The 25532-nt window shown below is 37.0% G+C and overlaps 2 protein-coding genes across 6 annotated transcripts in view; one reads left to right on the top strand and one right to left on the bottom strand.

Moving 5' to 3' along the window:
- LOC137640151 (leucine-rich repeat and immunoglobulin-like domain-containing nogo receptor-interacting protein 1) overlaps positions 1-10641 on the top strand; it is a 140978-nt gene extending 130337 nt beyond the window's left edge. The window contains exon 9 of the mRNA XM_068372653.1: positions 10310-10641. Coding sequence (XP_068228754.1) covers positions 10310-10596 — 287 coding nt within the window. The 3' untranslated portion in view covers positions 10597-10641. The remainder of the gene's footprint in view (positions 1-10309) is intronic.
- The window catches only part of LOC137640149 (delta(24)-sterol reductase-like), a 97710-nt gene continuing 75142 nt past the window's right edge, over positions 2965-25532 (bottom strand). For 4 of the 5 annotated variants that reach the window (XM_068372651.1, XM_068372649.1, XM_068372648.1 and 1 more), the window contains 3 exons: positions 24743-24893; positions 23555-23638; positions 2965-3137 (listed from right to left, as the gene is read on the bottom strand). In XM_068372651.1, the coding sequence (XP_068228752.1) occupies positions 23582-23638; positions 24743-24893 (208 nt within the window). In that variant the 3' untranslated portion in view covers positions 2965-3137; positions 23555-23581. Of the gene's footprint in view, positions 3138-10585; positions 10609-23554; positions 23639-24742; positions 24894-25532 lie in introns of those variants that run through there. The other variant, XM_068372652.1, reaches the window with a different exon arrangement.

Raw genomic sequence — 25532 nt, 5'->3', positions numbered from 1 at the left:
ACACCAGTTCAGACTTTACAATGCTCTCCTTATGTAAAAATAAAATACAACTTATGTTAGTCTGTAAGTCATAAAATAACAATCAAGTACTGTACAGCACTGTACTTCACATGGAAGCTTATTATTTAAGTATCTTTTTATAAAATGTTAGCAGTTTGTTGGAAATAGAAACTTATGGCAAGGCTCTTGGAACTAATTAATAATGTAGGATGGGATATTACTATAGTGCCATGTCCCTTATGGCCTTGCCTTGGGTTTAAGCTCAGAAGGATTTCATACAGGTTCAAAGTGATTGCCTTTGTACTCAAGAAGTTCAGATCGTTGCTCACTTGGACAACTGACTCGTCTGGGCGCGGACAAGAGCTATGCCTCATGTATACTAATTGTGGACTGCAAGTTCTTCAGGAGCTACAGCATGCTTCTTGATGAATTTAAAAATGAAGATTATTTCCAGAAAGGATACTCCAGTGGCTAGTCCTGCACTGGAACATGTCAAAAGCCACATGATTCCAAAGACATCTCGATAAAGAATCCTTCACATGGTCGATTGTATGCTCCTGTGTAGTTCTCCTCTATGCTCCAGATGAAGATCTTGGGCCTCCTCGAGTCCACTAAAATAGTCACCCAGTTCTGAAGACTAGGTTGAAAGTCCTCAAATGTGTGTGGAGGAGAGTGGCTTAGATTGGACGTTGAGACAAATGATCTCGGTTGCTTGGTTACTGAAAAGAATCCACAGACCTTGGAACCTCACCAAGGTCCCTCTCCATATCAGCCTTCAGTCCCTCCTGCAGTATCCATGATGGACCTGGGGAGGTCACTTGGAGAAGACCTGTTTGCTCAGGAAAAGGTCCCGGCAATTCGCAGAATTTCACATAGATATGTTACAACTGATGGCGGTTTTCCTGACGTTGAACCTCAATCTAGGAAGGAACTGTCGTATCAAAATTTTCTGTTGTCTCAGGATGGGAGAAGCGTGCTTGAGAACTCTCAATGTAGGATTCTCTCCATTATGAAGCTTCTTTGGGAGAAGGACCTATTCTTATTTCCGATCTTTCATGTTCCCTCAACGTGGTAGTAAATTCCCTATTCAGAGAGTCGACCCTGGAGACAATAAACACTAGATCAGGGTTTATTCCAGGAGTTCCTCTAGATTATCCCTGATCTCCATGTGGACTTGTTTGCAACAAAAGAGAATCGCAAACTTTTCGGGGAGAGCGGATCAGGAAGCAACACACTGGCCCAACAGCTCATGGTTTCCACTACGTACATCAGTGTCTAAGCCAAAAGTCACACCCTCTTTGATCAATCAGAAAGTAGGGAATCAGAATATTTCTGCTGCAGCCTTTCTGACCCAGAACCTTCAGGCTTGGAGTTTCTGTCCTGTATTTACAGAGAAGATTTTTTAATACACAATGTGACATATCTTATCAGATATAAGGGGTCTCTTCCTCCACCAGACAATATCAGTTGGTATGGAAAACATGGATGACTTTCCTTAAAGTTTGCTTTCTTTTTTTTGTTTCCTATCCATTTAAACTCTTTAAGAAGGAAACTTAAGCCATCAACAATCTTATAATACAAATTTGCCTTGACAAAGCTTCTCAAGAAGGCTTTTAATTTGAATTTAGACTTTCACATGTACCAAGAGATTACAGAATCTTTTGCCTTACAACAACCATCTTGGCCAACTTCTTCAGTGTCTTGGTCTCTCGGTAGGGTGCTTGAATCTTTGACCAAGTTATATAATTTGGTTGTTTCCCTCAAAATTACTTCAGCAAACTTGCAGCATTACATAGAGAACAGGAGCTCTTCACCATTACTCTTGGCCACCTCTGGATTCTGACTCCTGGCCTCTTCTGTTTTTCAATAATGAATAGCCTCTCCTCTATATATTATGGCTCTACAGATGAGGGATGGCAACCTTTGTCCAGTACCTACCCTGCTGGTATACCTGTAGAGATCCTTATCTAGTCTCTTTCCACAGGGGCTATCTATATTCTAATGACCTGCCTCATAAAAAGGTTGGACCCTCTATTCATTGCTAAAACCCAAGGTGTGAGAAAAATAGCTTTCTCATCGACTCTTTTTGACAATATACATTTTCAGGACATGCAGAGCTTTGCACCATGCTTCCTTGGTGCTTGGTTTGTACGTGGCCCCTACGGTGATAACCCGATCAAAGATGAAACCGCTCATCCTGGCCCCTCAACAGACTGACCTTGACCGGCATCTGGCTCCCCTTCTGGGATGTTCTTCTATGATGCAAGGTTCAAACCTGTTATTTTATGGTCACCAGGTACAAGAAACTAGTAGTTTACTGGGTTGGAGACGAGTGTCCGTTAGGGTATACGAATCTCCTCTTTTTGTTTCTCTGGTCTTAAATTTTGGAGACCACATAACTAAAAAATATGGGGTTTTGACTTGGAAAAAACTATTTTTGGGAAAGAGATGTGTAGTGTCTAACCTCACCTGGGGAAGGGAGGCATATGAGCCTTACCAAAAATATAAAAGTTGGTAGTCAAGCGTATAGCCTCAGCTCCAGTACCAGTATTGGTTCTTGGTGATGTGTTATTGTTTTTCTGACATATTTCAGCATAAGAATTGCTACAATGGATTCAACTGAGCCTAAATCTGTAGGTCCTTCCCTATACTCACTAAGTCTGTGCCCTTGAGCAGTGCCCTTGAGCAGGGAGGATAATATTTCTTTGGTATTTTCTCATCTTATAGAATCTCTTGTTCTAGCATTTCACATTCAAGTTCTTAGAGACCACAGAGTACTTCCCAGAAATGGGGTTTTCCTTCACCAAAACCGCTTTATTAAAAAGTTTAAATCATGTATGAGAAAAATTTCATTTTTAATATTATTCATAACACTTTTATACTGGATTTAAACCATTGTAAAATTTTCCTTGCATTCATATAATATTACTTGATCTTGGTAGAGGATGAGGAAAATTAAATATAGTTATTGCTTATCAAATATTTCTTGTGATTATTTGAATAAGGATGATATATTTTCATAATTATCACATATGCAATGGTTTACATAGTTACACTTTTTATACTCGGATGTAAGCTGTGAAGTTCAGAAGAGGTAGTTTCACAGTTGAATCACTCATTTCAGATGTTCTGTTATCCTAAGAAAGATAAAAGAAGGAATTCTAAATAATCAAGCTTTACATGAAATACCTGTTACAAAGTACAATACTCACACACAAGTCTTTCGTGAAGAAAGTCGAGTCATTCATGTTGCTGTGTCATAGGAACAGACAAACAATTTAATATTAAACATCTTAATTAAGAAATAAAGTAGAGAGAGTAGCTAGTGAAAGTTGATAAAATTTACGATACATTGCATGCCTGAAATATCTAGTTTAACGGCTGATAGCATTAAATTTCTAGAAGATAAAAATAAATTTTGTTTAAAGTGGAAAGTAACTGAACAAGAAAATTTAATATTTTCCTACATAAATGTATGCTAAATGCTGTTTTTGTCAGACAAAATTTGAATTTGTTTCTTTTTCTTATAAACCCATCGATCATATGTATAGAATGCCAAATATCACAAACCAAAATATTCCAAGAATCACTAGTCTTCTATATATCACAGAAAAAAAAGGATAGTCTCATCTAACAAGTGCCCTTTGAACCTTAAGGTATTTAAAGTATTAACTAGTAACCCCACTTTTCACAAAGAGTTTATTTGAGTCAGCTAGATCCCAGAAGATGGCAAGAGGGCATTCATTATATATTAACATGTATTTGTCAAAAAATTATAGAAGTTTGTTTTAGTACTTGGAGACTGTAAGGTAGCAGAAATAAAGGCTGGGGTAGCTTATAGTTTATGGAATGTACAGCAGTGTGAACATATCACGTAACAACCTTTCCAAATTGCTAAAGAAGAATGATAACATTCAACTAAAGACATAAAAGTCAAAATCTATGAGACTACATCTCTCAACATTGTCAGGTATGGACAGTGAGTTTACTACTACCTTTACGGCAGGTTACCGGTGGTTGTGATTAGTTGTATGTGCCAGCACAAGTCCTATTATCCAAATGCAAACTAAGAGAAGTTGAAAATGCACAAAGCTAGTACTTCATTTGCTTTAAACTTTTGCTTCATTATTCATCATATCTATGTAGGCATCAGAAAAACTGCCTTTGCCAAGATTAATTCAAAACCCAAAGTTATTTAATCCTTTGGCCAGGAAATTACACCATATGAGGCTGTAACCCTCATGTAACTGGCCCTCCATAGGTAAAGCCCCAAGCCCCATAATTCTCCTGGGCAGAGCAAGCAGTTTTTCTTGATGAAGAATAGCAAAGTGTGTTATAGTGTCTTTAGTGCCAGTTGTTTGCATCTTTTTGTGAAGATGGGAATAAATGTCAATCCCTGAACTTATTTCTGGTTTGCAAGGTTACTAAGATATTGCATTAGTTTGGCTAAACTGGCTCTAAAAGGGCGTAAAAAACACTTTTTACCAAAACAACATTCAATTCATTTTTGAGATCACCTTTACTCAAGTAACGGAGGCTTTAGTACTGTGTGCAATAATGCTTAATCTTTCCTTTGCTAATGTAACTTGTCAGATGCTGGATCAGTATATACCATGGGCTGTTTGGCTATAGTAGAGATGCTAGCACAGCTGTCCCTAAAAAATCCTGAAGGATATTCAGTTTTCAAAATTAAACTTGTCTGAGGAAACATAAATCAATGACCATCTGTTCCAATCCAGATTTGGAGCATCTCTTGCCACTGCCTGAGAATCCACATTTGGAGCTACGTATAGTGTAACCATGTTAATCTCATTTGTTGCAAACAGGTCTATTTGGAGATTCACAACTTTAAAATCTAGAATCTCCTGAAACAGAACTCTCTGATCCAACGTTCAATCCATATCTGGGAAGAGTTACTGCACTGAGAATTCTCATGAAGGATTAACAATCAGCTACCTGGTTATCTATGAAAATCTTTATACAAGTTTCTTCTAAGACTGAGGCTCTTTAATGTCAGGAAAGACCATCAGTTCCAACAAATTTAAGTGAAATGAATCTGTAAACTGATAGGACCATTTCCCAAACACACATATCTCCTTTGAACGACTAACACATCCTGACAGAGATGCACCTGTATGAAGGATCAGGGAAAAGGTATTTTATGAGGTCAATAGCCAGAGAATTCTTTTGCAATGCCTGGGCAACTGAGCCCAAAGGTCTCTAAAACTCCTTCCAGGCCCTTCTCCAAACCCAATTGAGGTCTCTTACTTTCAACCTGGTCAACAACAGTGGGTTGACTATTGATGCAAAGACCTTCAGTTGGTGCTTGATCACTGATATGTTGGTTTTGTGAACACACTTGGGCCAGTATTGAGGGCAAAATAGCTTTGAACCTGTATACACTCCCCTTTCCCGAGCCGAAACCTTAGGTAAGGTTGGAAGTAGAGTGGCCAAAAATATGAGCCAATAGGCACCTGTCAGATATATAGAAGAGGTTCAAGCCACTCGGTGTAGTAATCACTGAACAAGCAAGATGGACCTCATAATGATTATGAGACAAGGCAGGTTGAGGATTACTCTACTCTCTAGAGTCTTTCTTTATGCTGAATAGTCTACCCTGGAATTTTAAGAACCTGAACTTTTTTAGGACTACTTTATTCAGCTTCGTGCTCCAAAAGGACTCGAGTTCCAGTCTGGTCTTGTAAAAAAGGGTAGCATGGAGGTAGTTTCAACATTCACTAACAACCTGAATTTTTCGTGACTATGTTCTGCACCTACCGAAAAAGGGTCTCTTCTTGAATATGGAGATGACCCCTCCCCTCCCCAACCTAAAGCCTATCATTGATGAGATCCTTTGCCTCTGTGCGACTGACCAGCCCCACTGTTTCCCTTGCTGTTTCCAGTAAGCCCTCCTCCTATAAAAAAAATCCTGAACAACCAGGGATTTGGGCCTCACCTTGGCTGGGGTGGCTTTGCTTGCTCCTGTTCCTCCCAAGGGAACTTGTGTAGGATGAGACTTGTGACCTTCTTGGATTGCTTTTGAGCCTGTTGCCAATTCTTATAGGCTACAGCTTTGTAAAAAGAGGCCTACTTCTTTAGGAAGGGCTAAACATATCCTCAATTTTCTAGTCGTGAAGTAGCCATTGCCTCCGCATTGGCTTTGTCTTTGTCCACTAGAGCTTGGGGGAAAAGGAATTTGTATAGATGTTTACTGTAAAGGAATCCTCTACTTCTACCTTATTCCGACCGAAGACAGCCAGCATGTGGCCCCTCGTCGGGAATTGTACTTTAACAAATTCTCTAAGGTCTCATAGGCTTACAAAGTAGCTTTGCTACAGCAGAGATAGTAGACAGTAATCCCCCAATAGCTCTCACTTCCACAGAAGAGATGACAGACACTAGGTTTGAGAGATTCTGCTGGGCACTGAATTTGCAGTCCTGAGATGGTTGGGAATCACAAGTAGTACTTACTTGAGCATGTCATCATTTAGGGGGAGAGATTTCACAAAAAGGGCTACTGTACATTCTTTGAGCAAGGTAAAATCTTTAAGCAACACCTCTCTAATGATTTAGAAGCTTTCTCCACAATTTTTGTCAAAAAAGGAGATTTTGGCCTGGCACTGCCATTCCAACCACAGAAGTATCGAGGAAACCTCAAGCTTCTGATACTGCTTCTGCTAGAGTATTAAAGGCAGACTTATACTGTATGGCATCCAGACAACCTCTTTTGGGGGTAACTGTAGACATGCCTCAAGAGACAGATCCTTGAACTTCCACGATTCAGAAAATGCTAAAAAGTTCCTGAATTCGATATCATCAAATGATGAGTCCATACAGTACTCTTATGTTGAAAAATATTAGACTCAAGGTTCCCCTCCTCTACATCCATGGAAGAAACCACCTCCCCCACCATCACATAACCTGCAAGACTCATTTCAAAAGGAAGAGCGTCTACTGGAGCCTCTCCAGGACCATAATAACACAGAGAGTCGGCCACTACTGGATCCACAACTTGGGATGGAAAGCAAGCAGATGGTGGGCAGAAACTTCCTGGAAGGGCAGCACCTTGAGTGGGCCGACTGTAGAGGGAGTCGACTGAAGCGGATCAACTACCTTGGCAATAACGAAGCCCACAGGAGACAAGTACTGTATACCAAATCCGAGCAAACCGGTAACCTGCCTAGCAGAATCTTGGGTCTAACCTGACCTAAATAGCAAATGAGCCTTTGGGGTACCCACCCAAGGGATAACTCCCAGGAAAGACCTACATCCTCTGAACCAAAATCTACTACTGTATTACTTAGAGAGCCTGGTTCATCAAGACCACTTTTCCAAAAAAACCTTAACTGCTACATCTGGAATTGCAGGGCAGATGAGATCCTTAAGGACCTTACCTGGTAAATACCCAGTGAACCCAACGATCTTAGCAAATCTTTAAACCCCCATTGAAAGGAGAAAGGTGCCATTATCTCTCACACTTAAGGTTACATTAGCCTACCCATAATCATAGGTCAGCAATAAGGCTATACTGTACTAAAACTCCCATTTAGTTTCATAATGATATCTGTATATATTAACTCCCATGAAAATCTTGAAAACCGGAGTAAAAAAACAAATTACACCGGTAATTTACATTCATTCCCAAGTTTGACTAGTTATGAAAATGGTTAGTTACTATACTATGAGAGATAAAAATATTACGACAAGAAATTATAAAATTAGAAGAAGTATACATTTTTAACACTGGAATAAAATTATCAAATTAGAAGAGATATTTAACAATGGAATAGGACTGAAACCCCATAAACCCCTTCAAGTTGGCAAGAAATCCGGGGAGCAAAAGCTAATAGGTACTGTAATGTCATACGAATCAAAACCCAAAAAAACAAACAAAATAAATTAGTGATAGCAAATCAGATCATAAATTAAACCTCATAACATTAACGGAATTATTAAAAATGGTGGATAACTGATCATAACACAATTCCTGTCACTAAACTTGAACGCATTTGAAGAAGCCGGGAACGATGTTGATGGTTCAATGACAGGAAATTAGAAGATTGTGGATGAGAGCAAGGTAATATGCAGGTAGCGTTGTATCCAGCTGTATCTGTGGTTCACGGTGATGTCGCCTATAGCGAGACAGTTTCAGCATTGGAGGTGCCGTGTCAAGTTGATATTGCCTGAACTTGAAGGTATCTCTTATGCACACTGAGTCCGTGGTTTGCATGTTGATACACTGCGCCTATAGCTGGGGGAAACAATATTTCTTTGGCATTTGTTGTATCATATTCCCTATTTTAAGCTTTCACAGTTAAATCCTTGGAGACTACACAATACATAAAACACAAAGTAGATTTAGAAAGATTGCTCAAATATGACTACAGTACTGTATCACAATGCAAGAGCTTTGCAAGAAGGAAGCGTAGTGAATCTTTGAGATTCTTGTTGACAGGATGGTAATACCCCATAGGTTTAAGAATGCTGTATACAGTACTGTATACTTTGAGCCAGGTCTTTAAGAGTCTGAGAATGGGACTCTTTGATCTTTATAGTCTTCCTGTTATTTGTAATGATAATAACTATCATATTTTTATACTCGGAAGTTGTAACGGCTCTCTCTGCCACGTGTGCTACCCTTATCCTTTGAGACAAGGTTAACTATTTGGGGAAGGATAACCATGACTTGTTATTAAAACGTCCTTGTTATATACATGATATCTGTTGGGATATTCGCTCAGAGGTTAGAACTCCGTTGATACCCCTAGGTAAAATTTCTCTAGTATATCACTCTCAGAAATATCCTAAGTAGAAGCTGCTAATGAGGAACTTCCATCAGGACGACATGGCTATCAAAATAGAGTTTTCCTATGTCAAAATCCATTTTTTAGACTGGATTACAAAACTAAAATAAAAACTGCCAAGCGAGAGTCCCACTCGAAGTAAAGCGTTAATCTTAACTAGGTGGTAATATGTAATAACAACTAAATAAAAAACACCATAACGCGGTAACAAAAAACCATCCAGGTACGCGCCTCGAAGGCAAGCAAGCAAGCCAACTTAAAAGTTCAAAAGCTATGATACGTGGCATAATATCATAATAGCAAAGTGTTAATCGGTAAGAAACTCCAGCGTAACAGGTTCAAAACGAAAAACAATTAGTATAGAAGACTAATTGTAAGGCGTTAAAAACGAGCGAAGGAGGTAGCAAGCCAACATGGCCACCGCGGAGCGGGGCCATCGAATGAGGAAAAACAAAAAACTCTAATAAAAGTAAAAATAAGGGCAATGCTACCTCCAAAAGCTCAAAACTCATAGATCTAGTACTTAACTTAGATGGGGAAACTTGGGCATCCGACATCTTGCACTAGAGCGGAGAAATAACACCGAAAGAACACAGCCAAAAAATCACAACAGCGGAGGGCAATGATGTTATGAAAGGAGTGACGTAGATGGCGTGGGTTGAGATGGTGGAGTAGCATTCAGTGGTGGGTGTTGAACGGCACCTCGCTGTAACGGGGATATTGAGGAGGAGATATCTAAATGGTGCGAGACTTCTGGTTGTGATTTATCACGCCCCAGTATTATACCGACACCTTATATAGGTGAGCGAGCTGGGTTCAACCCTGGCATTCCTATGCAACTTTTTTCTCTGGTAATTCATAGCAGTTATATACCTTAGAAATGATGCAAAAGGAGCATTTCACTGGGCGGCACAGGTCTCTCGCCCAGAAATAGATTTTTCCTTCATCAAAATCCCTTTTTTAGACTGGATTAGCCCCTATTAAGAGAAGTTGCCTTTTATTGCACCAATGGATTTTTTATTACCAGATTGAAGTTTCAAAGCTAGGCTACCAATTTAGCAGCATAGGACATCTTTGTTATGAGGTACATGATTCATATGATAGTGTTATGTATATACAATTAACAGTTTAAAAGTGACAATTACTGAATCTGAAACCTAACTCATTTATTGTAAATGAATAATATAAAGGGTTTTGATGTCTACAATATCATTAAAAATGAAAAATAAAATTATGAACCTGTACAGTATATATTTTTCAAAATGTCAATGCCGTTTCCTCATTTGCAGAGTATATTAATATTTTATACAAGTACATTGTACAATGTTTCATTCATATTGCTTGAGCACATGTATATCTTTCGGCAAAGAAAATATGTCATAAATACTTTATCGATTATTTTACTGTGTTCTACTTTATTAATAATGATACTCTAAGCAATAATATGCATATCCCAAACATTTAGTGTTATTTGCATTAATGTATATTTCTTGATTTACCTCTAGGCAATTATGTGCCCTGCTCTTGCCAATTGTGGTGGGTGCTGGAATCCCCTCTGGCCAAAAATAATTCTCTCTTTATACGCCACAACTACTGTGTTTCACCTTTTGTTCTTCATGGTAAGGCTATAACCATTGTGGACCAAGAAAATCTGCCAAGGTGCCCTGCTTCTCAAGAGCTCCAACTACCTAGTAACCAAGATTCTTCTAAGGCATCATCTGCAACTGCAAGTGCAAGCACCATCTCCATAAATAATGCTATTTTCTTTCTCCTTATCCTCCCATTTTGGTGACCTAACTTCTAACTTGATGAAAAAAAAAACAAAAAAAATAAATTTTACAGTTCTATATAATGTACTGTACAAGTTAAGGACATTGTCATCAATGTGTATGTTGTTCATTTGACTTCACCTTTCATCTTGCGAAGTACCAGTACATATGCTACAGAAACAAGTATATAAAACTCCTCTCTTTAAAATTTTTCTTGTATAATACTAACTATGACAGTTAGTATAGCCATATTTCTTTTTAGGGACCACAGATTTTATGCCATTTGAAGTATTCAAGCAGAAATTTTGACTTTGAGATGGAGTTTAATGATGAGAATTGTAATAAACTTTGGAAGCTTACACAAAAGAGATTATGCCAAGTCTGTAAATGAAGCTAATGGTATTAAAACCCCTTTCCCAATGGATGGTGGTATATAAAAATGAGACTATAGGAAAAAACTGAAGAGTATATGGTAAATAGGTAACAACTAAATGCAGGTTTTATTCTTTTACTATATCTAAGAAATGCTCTGGGCCTAGATTTGAATTACAATTTCTAAAATAACTAGGAGTTTTAGTAATAAGAAAATGCCAGACATTTATTCTGTGAAGATTATTTTATTAGAAAGAAAGAAATATCATGACACTTTTCATCATGCCAAAGACATAGTTGTACTACTGTACATTGCCTGCATTATATGTATCCAAGTTTATTAAAAAGGGGTTTTGACAAAAGGCCAGGACAGGAAATCCAATACGACATAACATACCAAAGAAATATTGTCTTCCTTACTCTAGGGGCAGTGTTTCAACTTGCAAAACACGAACTCAAGTGTGTTTAACTGAGACCCACAGGTTCAAGTTCTATTAAACCCATGCTGAAAAGCATCTGGCAACCAATCATATACAGTACAGTATCATGACTACCCAAGTGCTTTGTTTGTACCCAGCCATTATTTTTCATAATCAGATCAAGACTCAATGTCCCCCTTTCTCTACACAAGACTTGGAAGGAGGAAGGGTCTTTAAGACCACATTACAGAAACTCCCGAAAGTAGGCTTTTCTTTCGTCAAAACCTCTTTACGTGAGTGGGTGAGAAGAAAAACTAACAAGGCAGGCACTCGCCTTGTAAGAGGGAAAAACCCTGGGAAAAACTAGATGCCTGTCATGGTGCATCCGCTCCCACTCTTGCATCCTATTTGTTTCAGGTAATGTCTTATAAACACACTATGCCCAGACCAATCAGTAAAGCTCTAGATGTCCTGAAATTGCTTATTAGCAAAAAAAGGCAAGTGAGGAAATGAATCTTTTTACATCCTGAATTTGAGAGATGGAGAGACCCTCCGCTTCTTGATAAGGGAGGTCATTAGAATAGGGATAGCCCATTTAGAAAAGGCATATTGATCTGGATATTTTGAAACCGACTACCTTCTGAAAACATAGACCTTTGCATGTATAATTGCAGGGTAGACATCGGACAGAGGTGTGATATGAAGATAATCCTGGATGTAAAAAAGATCGGCTTCTTATGAGGCTTTTCTGTTTTTGGCAAAAAAAAATGGGAGACTTGGAGTCAGAACTATGAGACTGTCAGGAGTGATGGTGATAGACTCCTGTTTTCTGTATAGTGCTGTGAGTTCACCGACTCTTCATCCCAAGTCTAATGCTATAAAAGTAAAGCGCCTTCTCGAGTAACTATTAAGGCAATGGAGGAATTACCTATTTTACCAAAACCTCGAGCATTCTATCAAGAGACCAGGACACAGAAGGCAATGGTAAGAATGGTCATTGTAAAGTTAAAGATGGAGCAAGTGAAACATGTCCAAGTCTAAATGTACATTAAAAGCCCACTTGAAAAATTCTGTCAATGCAGATTTGTACAACAAAGTTTGCTAATGGCTCAAGCTTCATGCATAGAAACGCTGACCCTAGAGCACAGAAACAATATTCCTTTGTTATTTTATATTGTATTGGATTCCTTGTTCTAGCCATTACAGGAAAGTCCATAGAGACCACACACCACATTAACCCGAAAAATACTGAAATGCTTTAAAGTAATTGTAATGAGAGGGGATTTTACAAATATCCCCCATTAGGCTGTCTAATTCTAATATAACTGAACTGATAGAAAATACTTTCACATATTTATAACTCTTCTATTGAAGGAAGATTAGTTATTTCAAAACCTTGAAAACATATAATTATGCTTACCAAGTATGTTATACAATGCTATATATTGCACTGTACTTAATATTTTTAGTCATATTTAAGACGTAAAATTTCAGAACATAAAAAGGTAGGTGAAATTTAAGAATTTTTATCTCATATTCTGTGGTAATGAGGTTAGCAACCTTTTTCCAAAAATTACAGCTTAGAAATTTTGCAACAAACTACAAGAATCATGACAAGGACAGTTAAAGTATTGGACCAAGGGGGTGGGTTTAGCATACACTGCTTTTTTCTGGCTTGTAAATCTATACACAAATCAAGAATGGTTTATGGTTGTATTCATTAACAATTATTTTGTATTATAAGTGTAATGTTTGCTGATCAGAACTGATATTTAGTTAAGGCTCTTCTTTTCAAGCTTAAGATGTTGCTTTACAGATAAAATTACAAGATCTTGAAATGAAAATAAGAGATGTATCATAAAAACAAATAGAAAAAAGTTAAACCTGTAATGTAATACAGAAGGAACAATTAAAGGGTTTATTGTATGTGCAAAAAAGCTTTACTGTATTTGTATATAAGATAACTGAACCTCACGAATTTATATAGAAAAAAAAAAGAAATTTTGCTTTTTATGATTGTTTCCTAATCTGAACTATTGGGAAAATTCACCTTATCTCCCTGTCATTAGATATTGCCATAGGATTTACCATTTAATATACTAAACATTTAATAAAGCCACAGTATAATCAATCCATTATTTTTTGTTAAGCTTACAGTTCCTACATTTCAGTGATAATGACAATATTTTATAGTTTTGTAAAATTGTAGAAAGACAGTGATGAATTTATGAATTTTCAAAATCTTTTTAGACTAGTAGTGAACAAATTTAATTGCCTGCCTGTTCAAAATGATAGCTTTTAAGTCAGTTTTTCTTCTAACAGAGGTTTGTTAAAATTATTTTGTAAATGTTCAGGATTGGAAATAATCTAATCTGTCCCTATGTTGCTTATACCAACATCAGTTTATTTTGCTTTTCACATCTACCTTTATACTTACAGTACTATCACAGTACTGTAATGTATTAGCCAAAACATATAGGTGGTCAGTGAAAAGCAGTATCCAAAATTTCATGCATGTACAGTATTGATTGGTGCAGAGGAAATGGAACTGGGTAATAAATTTACATTGGGTGTATACTGCTTTAGCATGACTATAGTGTTGTCTGCCTTCAGTGGAATTTACACATTAGCATTAACACACAGATTGTGCGCAGATAGTTGACCATATGTCAGGGCAGTTTATTTTTATTTAGTGTATAAACAAGTACAGCAGTCTTTTATTTGTCTTTTTTTAAATTGTCATATTTGTATTTTATATGCAATTGAACAATTTAAAGGGAAATTTATTATTAAAATCCTTTAACTAGCTAAATCAAGCTATAAGAAACATTCCCTGCACCTATCAGGCACTGACTGGGAGATGCATGTACACATCTTGCTTTTCACATGCAAGATTTGATTCCATGCATCATTTATATGATCAAGCAAGTCATTTTTTTTTCACCTATCCTTTAAAAAGGCATTAGGCTTACTGACCAGTGGAACTTCTTGGTCTTTTGGTGGTTTCCTGTGAAGTCCATAAATATACTTGCATGTTTCATTAGTTTTCCCAAAAATATTCCACTACAGTGTAACAGATCAGCCAGGGATGTTACTATGGATGAATCCTTGGTTTCTCATCTAAAGAAGAAGCTGTTTTCTTTGCTCCAATGATGCAGCAACAGATAAGACAGTTAACTAGCACTACTGCCACACCCCAATCAATACAGCCTATATGCTTCACAAACCCAGTTATCTAAATTCACATCATTCAGGTGGGCTAGTACCAGTCAAATTCCAGGCTATATTGTGAAGTCAATAGGTTTTTGGAATTAAGGAGCAATGTGATTATGTAGCAATTTCATATTTTGATGTTGGCCACACCAGAAAGGCTTGAGAGTAGTTCCAGAAACAACACAGACTCCCCTAAACCAGTCAAGGATGTCTTCACTCTTCAGCCATTATTGTGACCACGTTGTGGATAATGGTTACAAAAGAGACTGGTACGAATGTAACTATATCTGCTAAACTGCTTAAACAGGACAGCAATAGTACTACTTGCTCCAAGGATTTGGCAAAATAGTAACAACAGAAGCAGAGCAAATAACAACAGAAGCAGAGCAAAGAACAGCAGATCCAGTCACAGAACAAGATGATAGCAAAGCCAAATGGCCTCTAGTCATGACTTATTAATGAAATATCATTACCCATAATTAACTATATACCAATTTTTTTTAAGAATTCGAGCAAAAGCCGTGTCCAAATCAGATAACTGACCACAGGTGTGCGGAACCATGCTCTTTTGGACAGATGGACTTTGAGAGAAGACAGCCAGTCTCTGATTCTCTCTTTCATTGAGATAATACTGTTTAGTATATAGAAGCATATGACATGCATTCTTTTGCAAGGTAAAGCATAAGCACTTGTTAAGAGAAAGTAATTTTGACCCATCCTTCATTATGAAAGGTCTGTTCTTTTTTGACCAGGCATGTATCAATGAGCCAAGAGAAAACCAATGATCCTGGACAGAAAGTCCAAATATCATGACTACATGCCAAGACAGCATGATATGGCAGAACCAGCGACTTCCTTCGGTTTTGGTTAAACAGCTAGGCATAAGAAAACAAATCTGAAGTCCCCATGGTCTCTTAAGAGCCTTTTTGTATTTGTGGCACACTCAAACTGAAGAGGGAATAGCAAGTGTCAGCTGCATAGTTTACTTGACCATCAGGTGAGGTAAGGAGGAAAATATCAAAAGCAATGATATTCTACAACAGGGATTAGGAACTTGATTGATCATTTTCAACAGCCTTACTTGGGTTACTGTAATAATGAATACTGCTGCTATTACATATCTAATACTGTTTTCCTACTTTGTCATAAGTGTCATTTGGATAGCATAGCTTTGGCATTCTACTAGGGAAATTTAATTCTCTATGACTTCCTCATTCTAAATAGTTGGCCTTATTATAAGTCATGGAAAAGACAGCTTACAAAATTTATCTTGATTATTAACAAATTAACAAGACTACTGTCAGCCTAGCTACTAATATCAATCAGGACATGGCTGATCAGTGTATAAAGGACTTCACTCCAACAAAGATATTTTTTAGCCATACTCGTATTGCCTATATAGTAACTTCCTTTGGAGCATCCTACCTTTGCATGATTATCTTTAAAATCATAATGAAAGGATGTTGTCACCCTATTTTGCTAAGAAGTTTCTATTCATCAATATATGATCAACACAAAGATACTTCTTAATTATTTTCCCAGAACCCAGACGACTGTCAGTTCAATAGATGACTTCTTTCTACCTTACTGACAAAAGAAAATTTATGCCCCCTTCTGCCCATTTCCCTACTCAATAATTTAGCTACCAAGACTTTCGTCACACCAAGTTCTACATAGGATCCTCATGGCTAAGTCTTCAAGATCCTACTTCCTTCTTGGGTAAGTGTTACCTTTTTATGTTGCTTACATAAAAGGTGGGTGGAATATTTTGAAATTTTACTGAATATTGAATAATAGGGAGGCACATGTAATTGGTGTTGCAGGTGTTGAGGTGCCAGTCATCGATGGGAGATGAGAATGAGAGAGAGCTTACAAGAGAGGAAGTGATGAGAGCACTAGATGAAATGAGAGTAGGAAAAGCACCTGGTATAGATGGTGTGAGAGCTGAGATAAAGGAATGGTTGGTGAGACTGTTTAATATGTGTTTTATGTTGTTAATGGTACCAGTAGAATGGGTGCGTGCGTGTATTGTACCACTATATAAGGATAAGGGAGGTGTGCATGAGTGTTGTAATTCAAGGGGTAATAGTTTGTTGAGTGTGGTTAGAAAAGTGTATGGTAGATTACTGATTAACAGGATTAAGGAAAAAACAGAGAATGCAATCTTAGAAGTACAGGGTGGTTTTAGAAGAGATAGGGGATGTTTGAATCATATTTTTAAAGTTGGACAGATAAGCGAGAAATATTTAGCAAAAGGCAAGGGGGTGTATGTTGTGTTTATGGATCTGGAGAAAGCATGAGATAGAGTTGATAAGAAACCGATGTGGAATGTGATGCGATTTTATGGAATTGGTGGAAGGTTGTTGCAAGCAGTGAAAAGTTTCTACAAAGGTAGTAAAGCATATGTTAGGATAGGAAATGAAGTGAGTGAGTAATTCCAGTGAGAGAGGGGCTGAGACAGGGATGTGTGATGTCGCCATGGTTGTTCAACTTGTTTGTTGATGGAGCGGTGAGAGAGCTGAATGCTCGAGTGCTTGGTCGAGGATTGACACTGATAGAGGAGAATGATCATGAATGGGAGGTAAGTCAGTTGTTGTTTGCGGATGATACTGTACTGGTTGCCGACTCGGAAGGGAAGCTTGGTCGATTAGTGACATATTGGAAGGGTATGTGAAAGATGGAAGTTGAGAGTTAATGTGGGTAAGAGTAAGGTTATGAGATGCACGAGAGGGGAGGGTGGTACGAGGTTGAATGTCATGTTGAATGGAGAGTTACTTGAAGTAGATCAGTTCAAGTACTTGGGGTCTGTTGTTGCAGCAAATGGTGGAGTGGAAGCAGATATACGTCGTGAATGAAGGATGTTAAGGTGTTGGGGGCAGTGAACGGAGTGGTAAAGAATAGTGGGTTAGGCATGAATGTAAAGAGAATTTTGTATGAGAAAGTCATTGTACCACGTATAGATCAGAGTTGTAGGGAATGAAAGTAACAGAGAGACAGAAACTGAATGTGTTTGAGATGAAGTGTCTAAGGAGTATGGCTGGTGTATCTCGATTAGCTAGTGTTAGGAAAAAAGTATTGAGGGTGAGAACGGGTGTAAGAAATGATTTAGCAGCTAGAGTGGATATGAATGTGTTGAGGTGGTTTGGGTTAGCCATAGTGAGGGAATGGAAAGTGCCTGTCTGCTAAAGAAGGTGGTGAATGCAAGATTTGATGGGAGAAGTACAAGAGGAAAGCCAACGTTTGGGTGTATGGATGGAGTGAAGAGAGCTCTGGGTGATAGAAGGATAGATGTGAGAGGCAAAAGCAAGCGTGCTAAAAATAGAAATGAATGGCGAGTGATTGCGATACAGTTCTGGTAGGCCCTGCTGCTTCCTCCTGCGCCTTGGTGACCGCGGAGGTAACAGCATTAGGGGATTCAGCGTATGAAACTTCATCTGTGGTGGATAACGGGGGAGGGTGGCCTGTGGCACCCTAGAAGTACCAGCCAAACTTGGCTGAATCCCTTGTCAGGCTGGGAAGAGTGGTGAGAGGAAAGGTCCCCCTTTTTCATTTGTTTGATGTCAGCTACCCCTCTAAAATTTGGGGAAGTGCCTTGGGAAATAGACAGACATCTTGTCTTCTAGACTGCGCCTCTACAAGACCATCGTAAATCTTCTCTCACTCACTTATTACTCTGAATGAGCAGAAGTTCCCTCCATTCCATGAATGAAAACTAAAGGCAACATGAATATCCCTTTGTCAGTCTTCTTCACCTCAAGACAGTAATTTTAGGTCTGGCAAACCTCCAGAATCCAGTCGAGGTTTTTTATTGCTTTTCCATGGAAACACTTTATAGCCCAGAGAGATACAAACAACTGGTAGTCTGTCAGTCTTTTCTTTGCATTAATCTTTCAGCCTTCCTTGAACAAACACTTTTTGCATTGGTCTATCAGCCTTCCTTGAACAGAAACCCTTTAAAGGGTACTCGTCCTTCTTTGACTTCAATTTGTCAAATATTCTCAACAAAACTCCCATTTAGCAAGGAGTAATAGGTGTTCAATGGTCACACTTCTAAAGGAATGCTCGTGCAAAGATTCCCTCCAAATGGGCCAGTTTATATCGGTGTTGAACAATAATTGGCTAGTTCATGAAACTCCTCCCCAGAATCAGAAGACTGAAGGTGACGGTCTCCTCTTAGGTGTAGTACTGTCAGTGCACTATAGGCATTATTATAAGGTCTTTTCAGCCTCCTTTTGGCCCCTAATTGTACTATTTCTAGGCTTCTACCATACTTTTATTCCCGTTTCCTTCTATCTTGCTGTCCAACCTCTTAGCTTTTCCTTCATACTGTAATGGATTTTTCCCATCGAAAGAAATTTCTCGCTATCTCCTCTTCTGTCGCAACTTCAAAAATCTTCATGATGACACAGTATCCTTTGTTAGACTCCTGCAATCTTAGTCATCAAATCTAAATGTTATCAATCTTTGTTTAAGACCTTTTTAGTTTGTATTATAAGAGAAAAGTCTTTATGAGCTGTTTCTCTACCTCTTATCAAGTTCCCTCTATCAAAGTGCACTAAACCAAAGGTGAGGTAGAAAAGTAGGTTATCTTTATGGGAACAGTCCTCTACCATTTCTCTTGAATATTTCTCCTGAATGCTTTCACTGGCCTTGAAAGCTATACATTACATACAGCCTGTAGTCATTTGACTCCATGGACTCCTGCTTTTAGCCTTCAGACCTAGGATTTATTTCAAATGACTTATCAAAGAACTCTTCTTCAAGATCTTTCCCTATACTAACTCTTCATTAGCATCTTACCCAATAGTGTCGTCCCATCAAACAGTTGATAGATAATTCAACTGGCTTCTTACCTATGTAGCAAATCAAATTTATATGGCAATGATATGTTTGACAGAAAAGTATTAAATTTCTCCAAACAAGAAATCAGGACTGGCACAACTTAGCGAGTGAAATATTTTTTGTCTGTTGATCAATATGGGTTTGCAATCCAAAGGGCTATATAATGCAATGGTTTGTATCTATGAAACTAACCGACTTTTAAAAAATTTATATCTTATACAAATGATATTCATATCTCTACTACCTAAGTTTTAAGGAAATAGCTTGTACACATATGGCTGGTATGAAAAGAGCCTTCCAACTTTGCAAGGTGAAAACTATATAATCATGAACTTAGGATATTAAACTATCATGTGCTTTATTAAACTGCATGCCATATCCTTGGTCATTAACTTAGAACGAATGAACACTTTTCTAACTAAAACCTGTCTAAAACAAAGACTATCTGTAGAACCTGTATGTTATATCCAAAAATATGAAAGATTGTGCTTGATGAAATTTTGACTTTTTATTATTTAGCGTAAGTTATAAATGAATTTTAAGTAACTTTACAAAAAAGAAATGCAATGTATGACAGCTTTCAAAACATGTGATTCAAGTTCTAATTGATATCAAATTGAAAAAAGGGCACAATTAGAATGTTGAATATGGTATATTGAACTGTACTATATTTTATATACAAAGAACAATATATTACAATTAAATGGATGGAGTTTGCTAGCCATTGTCTTTTGTACTGTAGGCCTATACTGTAACAACAGTAGCAAAGGAAAACTGCATAGAAACTAAAGAAAACTTGAACCTCATCTGTCATGTTCTAAGTGTCTTAAGGAGTATGCTATACTGCATAGCATACAGTGTTGTATATTTGTGAAAAATGTATTGTCATTAATAGATATACTACTGTATGGAGTAATTATAGATGTCTCTTTTATGTCTGAAAATTAGGGGACATTTTCTGCCAGATTAATAGCTTATATTTAATCTGAAATCTACCTACCATTTGTTTTTATTGTGTGTACTACTTTACATTAATTTCAAAGACCCAACTGTTTTTAGTTGTGTGTGTGTGTCTCAACTAGGTAAGACTTGAAAATTGTGAAAAAATATATTACCATAATAATGTTGTTCACTTAGAATTTTTCAAACAATGTTAGTCATCATTATATTTCTTGTTAAGAACTTGTGTAGAAATGTCAAACAGAAGGTTTTTTGGTGTGTAATGACATGATCAAATTTTGTAATATTGTATGTGTAATTTGCACTTATGCGTATTACTAATATTAATAGATCTGCTTGTACCAGAATTAATATATTTGATTTGTACATGGATATGTAAATACCGTATATGGAAATCATCTAAAATGATAATTTACACTGCCAAACTATGAGATTGGTAATACTAAACTTAAGATAACTGTTATGGTATGATGTTAAAAGAAAGGAAAAGCCCAATATATACAAAAATAAGAGGCTCCCAGATATGATATACATCGAAATCTCAAACCAGGCCAAATCTTGTATAACGTTCCAGTAAAACTTATCCTGAACTACTGTTTGCTTTACAATATAAACCTTTCCCCAAAAGTTTTACATACTGTATACGAGAGACTAGTGCACATATTAGTCCAAAGTGATTGTACAATGATACCTCGATCAAACGTCCAAAATCTCAATGAATTAAGTGATTAAAGTAATGGGCCAAGAACAATAGCCTGAGGAACACCAGATATCACATTCCTATACTCAATATGGTACCCATCATCAGCAACTCTGCAATCTCTTACTCAAAAATTCAGTATTGATACTAAGAAAAGACCCACCTATTTCCTACTGTTTGAATTTGAAAACAAGAACCTCATGATTGACAGGGTCAAAGACAGCATTAAAATCAGGGCCATCATATGAACTTCCTGACCCCAATCAAGGATTTTTGTACATCAATGGAGATTGTAAGAAGGAAATTACATGCTAAGAAAGCTAAATTGCTAACTAGGGAACAGATGATTACCTTCAGCTCGACTATTTAGACGTCTTGCTAAAAGATGTTGAACTTTATATAAAATTCTATGGGAGTTATGGAAATAGGGCAGTAATCAGATGGGCTAGAGCTACCACAAAAACATTTACTCAATGGAGTAATATTACCAATTCTCCAACAAGCTCTAAAAGAAACTCTTCTTGCTAACTTGCAGAAAATAACAGACAACTTAGGAGTGAAAAAATTAGCAGTCTTAATAAAAAACAAAAGAAAAGTACCATTTGGGTCTGCACCTCCATAAGCATCGAGGTCCATCAAATGATTTTTCATTTCACAGGACTGAAAAGCTCAACTAGTTTAGCCGAAGGAAAACAGGAATAAGGAAGATGACTTTCTCATTACTTTGTTTACTGTCACACATATCAGCCAAAGGGTTGCATTTTCCTTTAGATAGTGAGTGACAGAGCTGTCTGGTTTAAGTAAAGGAGGAACTTATAAGCCTACTACACCAAAGAGTGCAGATTTAAGGGTTAGCCCACCACTTGTGTTCCTGGGTTGTACCAGAAAGGATTTCTCTTACGGTTAAATTGTATTCATTTTCAGTTGAAGCATGAGCTCTCCGAGCAACAGCTCTTAACAGAGTATAGTTATTCAAAGTCAAATCTGATGTTACCTTTCCAAAGATGATGCCTCCTGCTTCTCCAAAAGAGCATATCTACAATCATCATTGAACTTGGGTTTGTCTTTCACTCAGTATTTTAGCACATGGGAAGGGATATGCCTATCAAGTGTGTTGACTAGATTCTCATTAAAAAGAACAACAGGCTCGCTTTATACACTTGTGACAAATTAGAAAGATCACTCAAAATGCCATTCCAATCTGGTAGATTTTATATATACCTTACATGGGTAAAACACATCAGGGACAGGCTGCTCAATCTTAATTACTAAGGAAATTATGGCATGATCAGATGACCTAACTGGAAAGCCTACTTTACTTGGTATAACGCCAGGAGAGTCAGTGTATACTAGGTCCAAGCAGTTACCAGACCTGAGAGTAGCTTTACTTCTCATTTGGTAACAGCCTGATTCTGAGGCAAAGTCCAAAGTTTTTAAGCCATAGTGATCAGTAGGATAAAGCCATAGTGATCAGTAGGATAAACAGAATTTAACCACTCCCTATGGTGAACTTTGAAATCTCCAACAAAAACAAATGCCTTTCTATCATCAAGTTGCATCTTAGCCAAAATAGTAAGAAAATTGAAGATAGAATCACCCCAAATCTGGATTCCAGTAGATCGAACACAAATAAAAGTTGTTATGCCTGTCACAAACTTTTATTACCTGAATCTCATGACATACACATTTATAGCAAGATTTGTGAAAATCAGGGAGCTTAGTCCTAATATATACTGTCATTCCCTTGCACTAGGAATGACATCTCATTTCAAAATTGTTGGTGTCTTAAAACCTGTAATAAGGTGCTCAGAGAAGTTCCTCATTTGAGGAACAAAGTTTCTAAACATGATAGAATATCATACTGTCTGGTTGGCAGCTGTAAGGTTTTGAATACTGAATTGGCATGTAGTCTAAGAATATTGCAATACAGTATTGACACTGGCAAAGTCTAAGACCTACTGGTCCATGATTTTGCTCAATGTTTCCAGACAGCATAAAAATTAAAAGCAATAGAAAAAGATACATCATATATAAAAACAAACTCAACTGTAATAATAACAAAAACTATGTACATAACTATACATAAAGTGATTGTGACAAACTGTAACTCGGTCTGCCATCAAAAGCCTATGAAGGTTGGAAGCATGGACTGCTATGTTCAACTGAATTACTCATCTTATTTTTTTCTGGAGTGTGTCTGAAAGTTTGCATGGCTTCACATTATTTTAATGTAAAGTAAAAAGTTTGTATTGAAAAGAAAAATTTTGAACCTTTATCTCATAGCGCTGTCATATCTTGCATGTGAAAATGCACTGTAAAGATAGTCACCATAACTGTATTGCAGTATCTATTTACATTACACTGGCAAACAAAGAAATTAAATCCTTTGAATGGATTGTGAAATAATTTGTGAATGTTACTAACAAATCAAAGTTTCTATGTAACTGTGATAGTAAGACAGTAAATAGTCCTCACCTTAAGCTTTCCAAAGCAGATAGTGAATTATAATGGATCTATATATTCCTTTCCTATTTCAAATACGTCTATCTCAGGCTTGATCTGAAAAAGAATAGAAGAATAACCACACTGCTGATGGATACACCTTGTTATGTGATGATAAAATTGAATTTTTTATCGACATTTACAGTACTCCTTTCCTTACAGTACACTTATGCCTCCAATAAAGATACTTTAATGAGACAATCTAGCAGTTAATAATCTTTTCATAAAGAAAGGAAATAAAAATAACACTATTATATGAACTAGTTCTAGTCATTGATAAATTTCTAGATTTAAAGCAGTTAAAATAAATTGTTGTCTTTGCTACAGATTATTAGTAGTAGTAATCAAAACAAAAATATTTTGTAATCTTTGCTGAAGATTATTAGTGGACTCCTTTTGCATATATGAAAGACAATCTAGAGGACTTAAAACTTTTGTTTCTCGGAATACAGTGGATAGTCTACATCTATCCGGACTAATCGCCTCCGAATCTGGTTGTCCGAGAAGACTGGTTTGTACGTCAACCTTTGGCAGACACTGATAAAACTAATCTAAAATTTTGTATTTTCCTAGAATAAACAGAGAGAAAGTTTATTTTTATCAATTTATCCTAGTCGATAGCATCTCTGCTATTTAGTACATGAAAAGTGACATTTTTCCCCTTAGTTTTGGATGTAGGCCAATGTAGTCATATTGCCTGAAAACACTGCCACTATCTTCCCTACCACCAGTAAGTCCCCATCTTATAGAGCCTTGAATATTGCTGAAGATTTCAGCATTTGATAAGAAGAATTGACTCCCGATGTATGTAAAGCTCTAGAGTAGCTTCCCATTCATCCTCTGAACCATCTGAAAACAGAGAAAGGTCCGGAATTTCCATTTCCGAGGAAGCTCTCCGCAATAACCGTCTGACTGTCTCACCAACTCGGCAGGTGAAATTATAGCAATTAAAACCTAAAGACATGCCCTTTGAATAGTTAGCACTATTTTCACCTTGGAGTTTTCCCATCTAGATGTACACTACTACTACTAATACTGCTGTTCTACCACTAAAATAAACACTGACTGAACCATTGTTTATTACTTTTTGGCAGCATGTAATACATCCAGAAGCACTCCTGGCTCAGTCTATTCTTCAGCATAGAATCTTTTCATTATTACCTTATCATGAAGATGGGGAAAAGCTCCCACAGCGTGATATTTCTGGCGTACATTTTCATATGCTGTCAAATCAAACATCTTTTCAAACTCTTCTCTGGTCATGAAAGTATCAGCATACAAGAATGGGTAACCACCACATGACTCTGTAAATCTAAAAAGAGAGAAAAAAATGTATTGTTCAGTATTACATAATTGATATAAAAACTAATTTCAAATAAATGCAACTCATTTAAAATTAAAATGCAAGGTTTCATCCTGATTGCTAATTCACTTTTGTGAAACATCTGACCTCTTTTCTTTAAATGCAGTAATATTAGTACACTGCCAGTCTTTCTAAGGTTTGGAGCCTTGTATACCATGAGAAAATTTCATTCTTAAATTCAACCATGTTTTGAATATTGTTCCCCTGTTTGGCCTTCAGCAGCCAACTCTCACTGGAAACTGTTGAGATAAAAACTTACTGTCTTTAAAATTTCTTATCCCTGATCTTTGTATTAATCTCTGGCACAAATGTTCAACTAGCTCACTATCATGCCTTATAAGGTTTTCATAATTGTGATATTTTTTTTTATTCATATCATCCCAGATTATGAAATCAATCATATATTAGTAGTATTAATAAAAATAATGATGATGATAACGCTAGCCAACTAAGAGCTAGCTGAACATTTTTTCCACATAAAAATGTGTACATGGCTTTAAGCAACTCACAAGGTTACAATAAAGAGTTAGTACTGAAATAAATAATTCCACATAATACTGTACCCAATAACAATTATCATCACTACTG

Source organism: Palaemon carinicauda, chromosome 4, assembly GCF_036898095.1.
Source record: "Palaemon carinicauda isolate YSFRI2023 chromosome 4, ASM3689809v2, whole genome shotgun sequence".
Taxonomy (NCBI): Eukaryota; Metazoa; Arthropoda; class Malacostraca; order Decapoda; family Palaemonidae; genus Palaemon; species Palaemon carinicauda.
The sequence above is the reverse complement of the archived record's forward strand: the minus strand, read 5'-3'. Positions and strand labels throughout refer to the sequence as shown.